The sequence below is a fragment of the Dipteris shenzhenensis genome, chromosome 10 (genome assembly GCF_047967505.1).
Source record: "Dipteris shenzhenensis isolate YYH24624 ecotype China chromosome 10, Dip_SZ_1.0, whole genome shotgun sequence".
Taxonomy (NCBI): Eukaryota; Viridiplantae; Streptophyta; class Polypodiopsida; order Gleicheniales; family Dipteridaceae; genus Dipteris; species Dipteris shenzhenensis.
This window is the reverse complement of record NC_141605.1, coordinates 14,641,701-14,655,591: the sequence shown is the minus strand read 5'-3', so window position 1 is coordinate 14,655,591 and position 13,891 is coordinate 14,641,701. Positions and strand designations below refer to the sequence as shown.

The 13,891-nt window shown below is 36.7% G+C and overlaps 1 protein-coding gene across 11 annotated transcripts in view; it reads right to left on the bottom strand.

Moving 5' to 3' along the window:
• Positions 1 to 13,891, bottom strand: part of LOC147897443 (uncharacterized) — a 57,622-nt gene that overhangs the window by 16,769 nt on the left and 26,962 nt on the right. For 4 of the 11 annotated variants that reach the window (XM_087380173.1, XM_087380176.1, XM_087380174.1 and 1 more), the window contains exon 4: positions 5,908 to 6,004. The exons of the other annotated variants lie outside the window; for them this stretch is intronic. In XM_087380173.1, the coding sequence (XP_087236299.1) occupies positions 5,922 to 6,004 (83 nt within the window). In that variant the 3' untranslated portion in view covers positions 5,908 to 5,921. Of the gene's footprint in view, positions 1 to 5,907; positions 6,005 to 13,891 lie in introns of those variants that run through there. 11 annotated transcript variants of the gene reach the window in all.

Sequence of the window (13,891 nt, the reverse complement as noted above, 5' to 3'; positions counted from 1 at the left end):
GTTTTCTCTTACTAGCCTTTGCTCATTTATTTTACCACCCACCTTACTTTTTAGAATGCATAATATTTTAGTGCCTGCATACAAAGCTTAAATTTGATGATTAGCTAGGATTATATTATTTTTGGTACAATATTACATTCAAGGATTGGTGCATCTAATTTGGATGTACCAATTGATTTAAATTATCAAACTACATTATCATTAAATGTTATGGATCTTGATGGCCTCATGTATCTCCCTTGCCTCTTGGTCCTGCTCTCATCATGAATTGTCTATAAAATCTAGATGAAAATTAAAGTGAATGTGCTATGATCTACCTCTGACTAAATTGCCTAACTTGTAAAATGTTTAAAATAATCCATTGCTTTGGCATTTGTGAGAATGACCACTTATTAGCCAAATAGCAACAATAGATGAATATCTTCTGTTGTTACTAGCTTGCACGTCAAAGCCCACCAATCATTCCAAGGAACTTTCAATAGCATTAACTAGGGAGATAGAACATACAACACAATGCATGATCTACATGCCTTGCTCACATGCGAAACTGAAGTCATTCACTTAAACTTGGGTAATACTTGATAGACCATGATCGTAAGGGCGTTCTATTCCGATGGAATAAGGATTTATATTGCCCCATGTCTATGAATAATAATTTCCAATTAGAACAAATTTGTCTTTTGCTCCATCATGGACAAGCTCTATTTTCTTAATCAATATATCTTTATCTATCAAGTAAAACATTTTCTCTTCCCTCGAGTATACTAACATAACTAACCTCTGGATGATAGAGGAGGTCCAAGTGAGATCACTACATTTTTTTCAACTATTATTTTTTTGGCAATTTTGGATGTACAATACAATCATAGAGCATGCATATATTAATCAATGGGTCAACTGTAGAGGGATGGATGACTATGTATAAGTCTGCAAGAATTGGCAATCTCTAATTAACAAGGCAGGCAAGGATTTAGTAAGCATGAATTTGGCTAATTTGTAATACCACCACCATAATGGGAATAACATTCAAGAATGTAATGAAAACAACATTGACATGTGAAAGTAGTAGATGGGGTTCCATAAATCTATGACTTACACTAATTATGCAATAAGCATATTGTGGATATACTAAAAAAACTATTGAAAGAGGAACAACAACTACTTGAAATAGTTCACTAGTAATCATCTGTAAGATCTTGCATGATGGGCCTAATCTAAACATAGGTAAATTTAAGTCGACTTGTAACATATGGATAAAGCAATATGCAATAGGCCAACACAAATCAGTAGACATATCTTAAAACTTGACTTGCTAATATTTAAAAAAAGGAGTTATGAGGCATGTTGAAAGTGCAAGCAATTATAAATAATCTAGTTGGGTTGCATGGTAGTAGTAGACCAAGTTATTGCATTATTCCAGCATTATTGAATAGTATTAGTACAATGTTTTTGAGACTACAAGTCACAATGGGATGTAGAAAAGAGTCAATGCCTTTTGGGATATAGACCAAGTGATTGTACATTATTGAATAATATTATGATAGTTTTGAGACAGTTTCAGTTCTTTGGGATATAGATCAAAGTTGATGATATTTAAAAATGATGTTGTTCGGCTCCTTGAGGAGGAGATGCAAAGGAAGTGTCAACCTTAGGATGACAAAGGTAGCTTGTTGATGGCACAAAATGCAAATCGTCCATAGAGTCTCAAGATTGATATGTTGACTTGACCTCATAAAAAGGATTATTTAATGTAAAAGACTTTTTTGGGAAAAGAAACATTTATTTAAAAACTTGAGAAAAGGATACACATCAATACTCCATGGGATAACTTTTTTCAACATCATTGTGTTGTAGACCTTGTATACTTGGTAAACTCCATAGAACAATATACTCTAGTATTTGTGATACTCGAGAATTAAACGATGATGGATCTCTCACTCACTATAAAGCTCAGCTGATGGCTTGTGGTTGTACCTAGATGTATATGTACATGGAGACATGATCATGTAATGAAAATGAAATCGATGTGGATTATCATTGCTCTAAGTGCAACATATGAGTAACTGTTACATTTGCATCATATGGATGTCAAGATGATGTTTCTTCATGGGGTTCTTTTGCATTCTCAATGTGTTTACAACCGCAAGGTTATGAAGTTCAAGATGAAGAGACTAATGTTTGTTTACTCCTCCATAGTCTCTATGGTCTCAAACAATGTTTTTGCATTTGATATCATTGACTTCATACAATCGACTTAAACGATGATGGATCTCTCACTCACTATAAAGCTCAGCTGATGGCTTGTGGTTGTACCTAGATGTATATGTACATGGAGACATGATCATGTAATGAAAATGAAATCGATGTGGATTATCATTGCTCTAAGTGCAACATATGAGTAACTATTACATTTGCATCATATGGATGTCAAGATGATGTTTCTTCATGGGGTTCTTTTGCATTCTCAATGTGTTTACAACCGCAAGGTTATGAAGTTCAAGATGAAGAGACTAATGTTTGTTTACTCCTCCATAGTCTCTATGATCTCAAACAATGTTTTTGCATTTGATATCATTGACTTCATACAATCGACATGCATTGAGTTCTCTCGTATACTCTAGAACAATATACTCTAGTATTTGTGATACTCGAGAATTAAACGATGATGGATCTCCATACAATCGACATGCATTGAGTTCTCTCGTATAGCTCATGTGACTTGAAGTATATACATAGTTCATTGTGACTTATAGAATTGCATGTGGATGATCTCCGTTTGGCTTGCAACAACTTAGATTTTCTCATTTAGACAAAAGTGCATCTCTCACTAGAATTTAAAATGAATAACAATGGCCCTACTCAATATTGTTTTGGCATTCAAATTCAACGAGATTCTATTAGAGGAGAAATGAAGCTTCATCAATAAAGATCTAGTCTTGATATCCTTTCATGTGTTTAGATGCAAACAACCAAACCTTTGGCCATTGCTATGGAAGTCGGACTGATACTATCCAAATGGATGTCTCTTCACACTTGCACAATGCCTTGACATGCATAATATAACTTATTTATAAGCAATTGGTTTTGTGCGATACTTGGTAACCCGCACAAGACCTAAGATTGCATATATTATAAGCAACACATGCAAGGTCTTAGGATAATTCAGTAGCTTATAGTCAAATGATTTCTTTGTTACCCACTTTATACATATAATCTCGGCATTATTTATTCACACTCGGTCCGATTGTTTAGTATACTAAAATGCAAGACACGGTGGCTCTTTCTTCTCTTAAAGCCAAATATATGGCTCTTATTGCTACCATGGCTGAGGGTGTTTGGCTTCATATCACTTGGTGAACTCGGTTTTTTTATTACTACAACAATCCAAATCTGCTATAATAATCAAGCCGCTATTCTCATTACCGAAAATCATGAATCTTCTTCTAAGCACATGAAACACATCAACTTGAAGTATCATTTTATTAAACATCATGTTTCTGAAGGTTTTCTTACCTTAGAGTTTGTGAAGTCTATAGACATGCTTGTATACAATCTGTAGACAAAGGGATGGTTATAGAGTGGACTTCATGAGATGATAGAGCGATGAGCTTCCCCTTACTTTATAATTCAAGTTTGAGTTAAGAAAGAGTTAAGGGAAACATTAGAATAACTCTACTTGTGTTATTAGGAGTATCTCTATCTAAGTCCTAGGTCATGTCTACGTTAGTTTAAGTAAGGATGGCTTGTCATATCGTACTATTAGAGAGTTACTTATAATAACAAACATTTTCCAGCTTATATTGTCTATACTTAAGTTTATTGATGCAAGCATGATACTTAGAGCACGGTCGTAAATGCTAGGACCCTACTTCGGTAGAACATTTCCCCATGATGTAACGTTGAGCAGATTTCTTATGTGAATTGTGTGTTAGAGATGCCAACAAGTGATTCGGAGCGAAAAAATTACATCAGCTAGTGGAATCCATTTCTTCACTAGTATTTAGTGAAAGAGAAAGTAATAATCCTCAAAGTTAGTTCTTGGCCAGCGCCCATCCTCTGGAGGAGGAGCGATAGTTCGAGGATGCAAGGGAAGTACTTCATGGGTCTGTTGTGTTTGATGCCGATGTCAGCCTACTGATTTGAGAATTGGACTCTTAACGTGACCGTGCTCTAAGCATGTTTACACAATTACCTGCCCGTGGGGCTCACGGATGGGCGAGATTGCCTGCCCCACATCCCACCCATGATCCAAATGCATTTATTGCATCTTGGGCCCTAGGAGTGTGTAAACATCCTTGCCCTCCCCCCCCCTTTTTATTTAATTCAAGCTCCCCTCCCCCCTTGAGACTAATTATTGCCCACCCTCCCCCCTTTATGTTTATATATTTTGCCATTATATACCACTCCCCTCGATCTCCCCCCCTCCCCTAACTAATTAATTAAAATGATTTTTTGAATGTTTGGGGCACCTATTTAGATGTGATAATTTATTTGCAGGGCATCTTAAGCCCTTATGACATGGTGGGAAAAAGGTTTTAGTGGGTAAAGTCAATTCCCCATGATGAATATCATATTGTTTGGTGGAAATGTGGATTAGATGTCATTTTCAGCCTTTAAAAGCTTCACTAATTCCATTTTCCCATAAATCCCCCAAGTTGAGATCAAGAGATTGACACAAGACTCAAATTTGAGGGTCCTGAGCTCAAGACTCAAGAGCTCCCTGGTTTTGTGGGAAAAAAATGGGGAAAAGAAGGTGGGGACCAGATGCCACCTTGGCATTAAAGTTCCCATTTCCCCCACTATGTCATGACTCATAAGTTCTTTATTGAATGTCTCCTGATACATATGAACATTGTGAACACTACTCTCAGATTGCATGCAATCAATGAATTCATTTAACATTGTCAACATCACTCTTCGGCTTCGTCAGATTGCATGACATCATCTCCTTCATTGATCAACACACATTCTACATCATTACTGACAATGATGCGAGACTGTTTGGGACTCCGGAGTCGTCACTCCACAGCTTGTACCCATAGCGCCCTTGCAAATATCTCATAAACGTATCTCTTCTTTAAATCTGCTCCTTGCATCTGATTGTGTGCACTTCTCCACAGGTACTTTTGCAGTGGCACGACAACCAAACACCTACAAATGAGACAGCTTTTCACAAGGCCAAGTATCTCTTCTGCTCCTTGCATATGATTTCATGCACGTCTCGACACATACATTTGAAGTGGCACGACAATCAAACACCTACAATGAGACAGCTTTTCACCAGATCAGTTCTCTTCCAGAGTGCAAGCATCCAAAGCAGTCGTCCATTATTTATTTTGTACATAGGGAGCCGTCTGTACAGCAGCTGCCGGAAAGTGCTTTGACTTTCTAAGCACGCCCTGTGACAGCATATTTTTTGCAGCATTAACCAATGCTTGATTTTCCATTGTATCCTGGCATATATGGGGCTGTTAACGGTCTGAAGATGCCCTCTTACAATAATTCCGATTCGAGGTTCTTCTTCAACCATCTGCTTGTGAATAGCTAAAGGCGTCATTTCTCTCCTTGAGAAAATACCTCCGTCTTCCGGCTAAGATCATCTATATAAGTCATGAAATATTAGATGCAACATTTATTCGGTCACAAAGATCACTATGTACCAATTCAAGAAGTACTATGCTCGTCTACCCTTCCTGCCAAAAGAATGGTGACGTTGCCTGTCCATGATACAAGCTTCACAGCTTCTTAGCCTTGAACCCGTTGCAAGTTGAAAGCCTGTCAGCATTCCTGTATTGTGCATCTCTTCTGATAGCTCTCAGATTTGCATGGACAAACTATCCATGCCATAGCCCATATTGGTGCTAGAAGTAGCTCTCAAAAAAACGCCTTTAATTCACGTCCATAAGAGAGAAAAACACACTTTACTCCTTTTGCCACAACCCTTCGATTGCTCTCTTTCCGAATGATGCACTGTTGTGCATTGACCTCGGCATAACTCCCATATCTGTAAGCCGAGACATCTCGTTGAGCTTTGGGACGAATTATATGACTAGAAATTTACATTTTCCCATTATGCATCTGAAATTGTATTTCACCAACACGTTCTGTTCTATGCTCGATAAATCTCCCATCTACACAATACGCTTTCGAGTGCTTGGATGAACCAATCACGACGATGCATCATATGCAAATTGAATAAAGCCATTCCCAATTAGTCACCTTGACCACCTATGTGTTGCAATAGAGAAGCATGCACAAGGAAATAACATGCGTCATAATTGTAAAAATAAAGCTTACATTCCTCAACTTACATATAGACCATATAGACGTACCCAACTTCCTTATAGGCGTGATGATTGTGAAAATAAAGCTTACATTCCTCAACTTACATATAGACCATATATGCCTACCCAACATATAGGCCAAAGATTACCGTTATTATAACTTACTAACACAATCTAATGGAATATCCTTACTAAACCGATCTTAGACAAGATGTACTAGATAGAGATACCCCTGAAAAGCATAATTATTCTAATACCTTCCCTTAACTTCAACTTTAACAATGTACAAGGGAGCTCATGGATTTGTCATTTAAGAATGCCACACAATGCTAATTGTGTACTTGTAGGAAGAATATTTGTAAGTATGTTTATTGACATGTTTCTAGATTACAAGACTTCAAGATATTAAATAGACCCTCATCAATGTGGGGTTTTACATGTGCTTCATGTGCTCAGAAGAAGTTTTATTTTTTATAATATAAATAGTAACTTGATTGTAGGAGTATACCTAGTACGGTATGAAGCTAAATACCCTTATTCATCCTAGTAGTAGTAAGAGCCATGTGCAATTTAACTTTTAGAATACAAAATAAGTGGACCTCCTGCTAGCATAAACACATGACTAGAAGTGAACTCGTCGGAATCAAGATGCTCCCCGTAATCTATATTAAACCAATCTTGAAGAGTTGGAGAATTTGAATGTGAATAACGATGCCATTCTAGGAAAGAATACAAAATTTCACTTGACTCTAAGCTTGTGTATCATTCCAGGGTCTTGAGAGACTTTGACTTGTAGCATTTATACAATATTAAGTCTAGAACAGGTCATCAAGTAGCACACACAACCAACATTTTGTTGATAAGGTATATTATGCATAATAAAACATTGTACAAATAGTGTGAAAGGCATATGTTTGGAGAGTCTCAGTCTAACTCCCATCAACGTGGCCATAGGCTTGGTCATTTACATTTGAAAACATTTAAAAATGATCTTTATTGATGAAGATAATATCTCCCTACTAGAATCCATCTAGAATCTCTTTTAGCCAAGACAACATTGAGGAGGGCCATTATGGGTCATTTCGAGCGTTGCACTTTTGTTTGAAGAAGAAAATCTAAGTTGTTGTCAGCCAAGAGGAGATCATCCACATACAAGATTGTGAGACATAATGAACTCTATTTGGACTTTGAATATATTGAGCCATCAAAAAAAGTGTAAGAAAGTACATCAACTCAATATATTTATGAAGCCCATGATAGTAACAAACTTGAGGAGATCATTTGAGACCATAGAGATTGCAAAGAATTAAATAGACCATATTTTGCTGACCTTAAATTTTATAACATTGAGGCTATATTATCTAAACATGTTGAGAATCCAAAGGAACTCTATTAAGAAACATCGCCTTGACATCCATTTAATGCAGATGTAGCTCGTGAATCCACATGGAGTTTCATTTTTATGATAGGGGCATATATCTCTATGTGATGTACTGAGTAAATATAGGCAAATAGTGAGCTATTAACTTATCTTCATTTTCTTATTAACAAGACACTTTGATTCCAAGAATATTTTGATTTATTGGAAGACATACCAAGATCCACGAGTAATTGCATTGTAGAGAGTTCATTTCTTGATCCATAGCTTACTACACATTGAGGGCCTTAGATCATGCCATAACCATACCAGAATGTATATGATTGCTTCCCATGGATTGCTAAGGATGGAAAAAGTCACTGCGAAAACTTAAATGTATATGATTCTTTGCATCAACCAGGTTTGATATGTTTTATGGGTTTTCTTTAGTCAATATGCTTTTATTGAAGCAAACAATGGCCTCAAGGAACCCAAGAAACTCAAGAAACTCAGAGAAGTCAAAAAATGTATGGCATGAATGCAAAACACGCTGATTACCATCTCAATTAACTGAAATCAATTGGTCTTTATTACAAAGAGTGCCAAAACAAAAGAATAATATGTTACTACCCTCATCCCAAATCCAGGGTATGGGGAGACAAGATCTATATATAATATGTATGGCTTTCCTTAGAAATTTTTAAATATGCAAGGGGAAAATATGATAATTAATTTCATGTCCCCCCTCCCACAAAATATAAGATATATACCTTGAAAAATGTGTAAGATTTTAAGATTTGTATATATTTTTCATATGTGAGGCCCAAGGGGGGGGGTCTTTTGGATGAAGCGAGGTAAAATAAAAAATACACTAAAATATGAAAACCCATCTCCTTTCAAATTAATGTAACTTTTTCATGTGTTACCTAAATTTTAAGGTGTAAAGACATATTTGAAGCTCTTTTAGTGTAAAACACAACCATGTTAATTTGAATAAGTTCTACTCATGGCATATTATTAAATTCTCATACTCAAGATTTTGATAGGTTTTCTTACTAAAGGGAGTTGGCACTCCAGGGCCAAGAATCAAATCCCAATCTTAACTCTGAGGCTATTTTTAGTTCGTTTGATGACATTCTTATTGATGTTAATCGTTACATCACTCCTACTCATCAAAAAGATTGAATGATTGGCTCCTACCTAACGTCTAGGCTAACATCATTTGTTACATCCTACCTATCCACAAAAAATTGAATGATTGACTCCTACCTAATGTCTAGACTGACAAATTCCTACCTAATGACTAGCATGGACTCTTTAGTTAAAAGTTGGTTTGCCATCATTCTGAAAGAACTTCCACCAAGCAGACAAACAAGGTATTTGCAAAGAAGTTGATGTCAATCGGTCGAGAGTGGCTTAGTGAAGTAGATGAAGAACTCTGTCGCAAATGACTTGATGAATGAAGTGATGGCATACATCGACATGTTTGGTACGCTTATGGAAGGATCCATTTTCAAAGAGACAATTCTCTGTGAAAAGTTGAAGTGGGGAGGTGGCTTGCTGATGAAGTTTACCAAGGAAGTAGGACTTGCTGATTGTTCCTCCAACAAGAAGAAACATGTAGCTAGAGGTGGATTTATAAGATATGGTCATTGTTGAAACAATCGGTATCGCCATAGCCAAGAAGAGTAGAGACACCAGCTTGATAAGAGATGGAGAAATTAAGTGTGCCATGAACATAGCGGATAATGCATTTGAGAGCCGTTATGTGCTATGGATAGGATAAAGAGAAGAAGCAGCTAAGGTAAGAGATGGTAAAAGCAAGATTCGGGCAGGTGGTAAGCATGGTATACATCAAGCTACCAAGAATTCCATAATATGGAAAGTTAGGATGATGCTTCAGAGAATCTAAAACAATAGATAAAGGTTGCATAGGGGTTGGGACGGGATTGCACACAAGAAATGTGAAAATCAGATAGGACTCTTGAGACAAATGAACACTAGTGTAGTCAATAGCCCAATGGATACGAATGCTAAGAAAATGAGAAACCAAACCGAGATCTTTCATCTTGAATGAGTGCTCTATGGCTTGTTTTACCTTAAGGATGAGGTCTCGGGGGATCACTCATAAATGATATGTAAGTGTAGCACATGAGTTCAATAGAAGGAGTTTATCGAATCTCCTTTTTAAAAAATTTTCACATACTGAAGGGTATCATATAAAGGGTGTGTTCACAGATTGGATAGAAGAAGGATATGTTTTATTCATGATAAATTTATAGATAAGCAATTTTATAAATAGGCCTTGAACACACGTGATATATAGGATCACTCGGATTCTTTTAGAAAACATACATCTCTACTGTGAAGGATTTTGTGATTCGTCGAGCAGTAAAGCCTATAGCCCTTGGATGCCAGTTGTAATCCCATCAGCAAAAACATACAATGATTTGGGAGCCAATTTGAAGTAGTGTCAAAAATTTGAACCATAATGTAGTAGCCAAAAACGTTGAATCGAGATACACCAAGCTTCATTTTAGACCTGAGTTCTTTAGGGGTCTACATGATATAGGCCTGTGTTGGCAAGCACTTAAGGATATCAGCAGCTATGCAAACTGCCTCAGCCCCAAAGGGAGTGGGGAATTGGGCATCAAAAGGCATGGAACGTGTCATGTTATCCAAACCATTCTCTTGTGAAGCATGAGCATGGGCTTAGCATGGGAAACTTATCGAACCTTCATCATGGCAAAAATCAATAAAGGCAAAGAGCAGTACTCACCACCACTATCAGAACAAAGAGTAAGAAGCCACTTTCTCATCTACTTTTTTGCATAGGCTTTAAAGGAGCAGAATTTGACGAAAAGTTGCTCTTAAATTTAAGAATGTAGACAAAAACCTTGTGAGAGTAAGATTAACGGCAGGTATCTCGAACCACCAAGGCTTGTCTGTACCATATCACTAACATCGAAGTGAACTAGTTGGAGAACACGAGCAGTTTTCTTACTGGAATAAGGAAAAAGCCATCATGACTACTTCCTAGCATAGTAGGTAGGGAAAACAAAGTGTGGTTCAAAAAAACCATGATCCAAGTCATGTACCATTTGATATTATTAAAGCTCAACGAGGCATTGCATGCTTGTATGTCCTAATCCATGATGCCATAGGTTGCCAGTAGGTTGGTCTTTTGCAGACTCTGGTGTCAACATCTTCGGTGGCCAACTCATAGAGGTTTCCTATTCGGTGGACATGGACTACAACGGTTCTGTCAAATTTCTTAATCACATAGGTGCCACGGGAGAAAATGCTAACATTATCTTTGTTGTCGAGATAACTTATCAAAAGAAAGCTCCTTTGCATGCTAGGAATGTACATGACTTTGTGAAGTTGAATCTCAGTTGAATGCACCTCCTACCCGCTGGTTGTTGTAGATCCAAGCCCATACTAAATGTTGGATTCGCCCATGCGGACTACTCGTGGTGCTGAGAGAACTCTACATAGTCCACCATCATGCATTACCGCATGGGGGACATGTGGTGAGTAGCCCCAGAGTTAACTTTTAACTAACGTCCTTCAAATGCTTCTTTGGTTTGGTAAGCATCATCCATGGTCATTACATCTTCCTTTGGACTTTTGGGCATACCTTCAGCTTTTGGCATCTTGATGGTACAATTTTATGCATAGTTCCAAAATGATCGCAATTGAAACATCTCATGGTGTTAATGTCCCTCTGTTTATTATTAATATTGTCTCCCATGTTGAACCGCTTAGTCACATTTGGTTTTTTTCTCCCACTCAAAAAATATGCTGAGGCGGTCTCATTCTTTTGTTTGTTCACATGATCTCTTCTTCAAGAAGGCGAGCACTTATGTCACCAAAGGTCACATTATTAGTAGCATTATCAATAGTAATAACTAGTATTTCATATTCATGGATAAGGCCATTAATGAGTGCATAACTTGGTCTTTATGGTCGATAGGTGCTCCCACAACAGCTAGCTCATCAGTTAATCCTCGAATTTTCTTGATATATTTGAGTGCCGTGTCCTTAGCTTTCATGCACTCACTCTTTAGTTGCATCTTCAATTTCCTTCAGTCCATTAGGGATCTCCTCTCATAGATTGTGACAAGCATGCACTCAAGGAATTGAAGAAACTTAAGAAACTCAAGAAACTCAAAGAAGTGGACAAACGTATGGTGCGAACACAAAACACACTTGCATTATTTCAGAAACCTATTTACATTTTTAGAGAGGTGATGATCACCATCCCGATTCACTAGAATCAATCAATCATCACTTATTAGAAAGAGAAGCAAAACAAAAGGCTGCCAAGAATCTAATCCCAAACTTAATTTTGAGGATGCTTTTAGTTTGTCTAATGACATTATCAATGATGTCAGTTGTTTACATCATATGTCCCAACATCTATGCATTATGCAGTAATCAAATAATATTGTATCATTTGAAGGAAATTCCTATCTAAGCATACCTCCATTAGATGCTTTGATGGTGAAGTTTCATTAGCATTCCTATCTCAAACTCACTAGTATATATAGACGTATGGCAAGCCAAAGTTTGGCTTTTGTATCTTTTTGATTCCTCAACCTCTTCATCATGTAAGCTAATTATATACCTCAATTTGAAAATCGTATTATCTTATTCTCTATCATACTATAATGTGCAATGTTAAAAATTTGTTGATAGAAACAACTCTATCATATTGATTCTTGCTATGTCCTTAAAGTAATGCTCATCCTACAACTATGGTAGTAAGTGTAATTGGGATTCAACTTGCCTTCCTTAGTCATACATGGTAGATGTAAAATTTGTCCCACATGTTGATGGTGGCTTATTGTAGAGCCAGTATATTGGGGATTGATTGTAGGGCCCATATATTGACATGTAGTCCTTTTCATTCTACATCTCCTCTCACCTCATTTTGGAGTGGCTTGGCAAATTGCTATGATGGAAAAGTAGTGGCTTTCATTGCTACGTATATGTCTAATAAGAGATTTTTAGCTTTTTACAAATGTTACTTTTTAGCTCCTATGAGATTCTACTTAGTAGATCATCAGGCACATTAGTTAATTATGTATATTATTAACTTACTTTATTAAATCTTTAGGAACATTAGCTTGAAACCCATGTTGGTTATTTGTTTCATCAGGTCTTTAGGCATCTTACACCCTTAAATTGGTCTTTAGGCAACTTTAGGCAACTTTGATTTTCCCTCACCATACACCCTTAAATTGGTTAGTATGATCTTAGAGATTACGTGAGTAAGGGTCCTCATCCCTAGAAGCTTCTCTACTCTTTTGAGCTTGGACAATGTAGAGCAATCGATTGTATAAGGAATAAGGATTACAAGGAAGCAAACCCATATGTTCAACATGGCTCTGTTCAAGGCCTCAGTGAAAGAAGATTGAGATTTAAGATTTGCAAAATTTTAGCTTATGGGAAAGAAATAAGATGGATAACTTTGGACTTTTAGCGGTAATTGAGTTGTTTCAAGCTCTGAGTTATTATTGTATATAACATTTATCCATCCATAGGATTTGAGAATCCTCTACTTGGATTATTTCTCTTTGGACAAAGCTACAAGGTTGTAAATGTTTGTCTTCACAATATTATCAATCACATGTCAAGAGATGGCAAAATAGTGTCAAGCACCCATATCATGACATTAAAGTTTGCCAATATACTTTTTCAGTGCCTATAGGAGGAGACCAAGACACTTACAAATCATTGTTGTAAATTCTTATAGTAGCTTCTGGATGCACCGTGCATAAATTGACAACTCTAAGAAAATTTGTTTGCAGATGAAAGCTTACTTCTCACAACATGCCCTTTTGCCAAGTGATACCAACACAATGCCATCTATCTTCTAGGAACTTGTGTGATTCCCAAATATGAATTCTTTTTAAAATATTCGTAAATGCTAAGATCTTATAGAATATAAATTCATAATGCCAAAAAAAGAAGTGTTATTTAAGCTGACTCAGTTCACCTTTCTCTCAAGCATTAGGTTTTTTAAGTATCTTTCAAGCTTCTTGAGTTGCTATTGGGGTGGCCACTATCTCTTGCATCTTGCTATACCATATGATTGGACCTATAAATATTTAAAACATGTAGACTTTTATCCTTTTATTGATCGGCGAGTGTATAGATCACCTTCACAGTCCAACCCACCAAGGTGGGTTATGCTTGTCCAATGGAAATTGATTTGGTTAACGGATTAATAATCACCATCTTG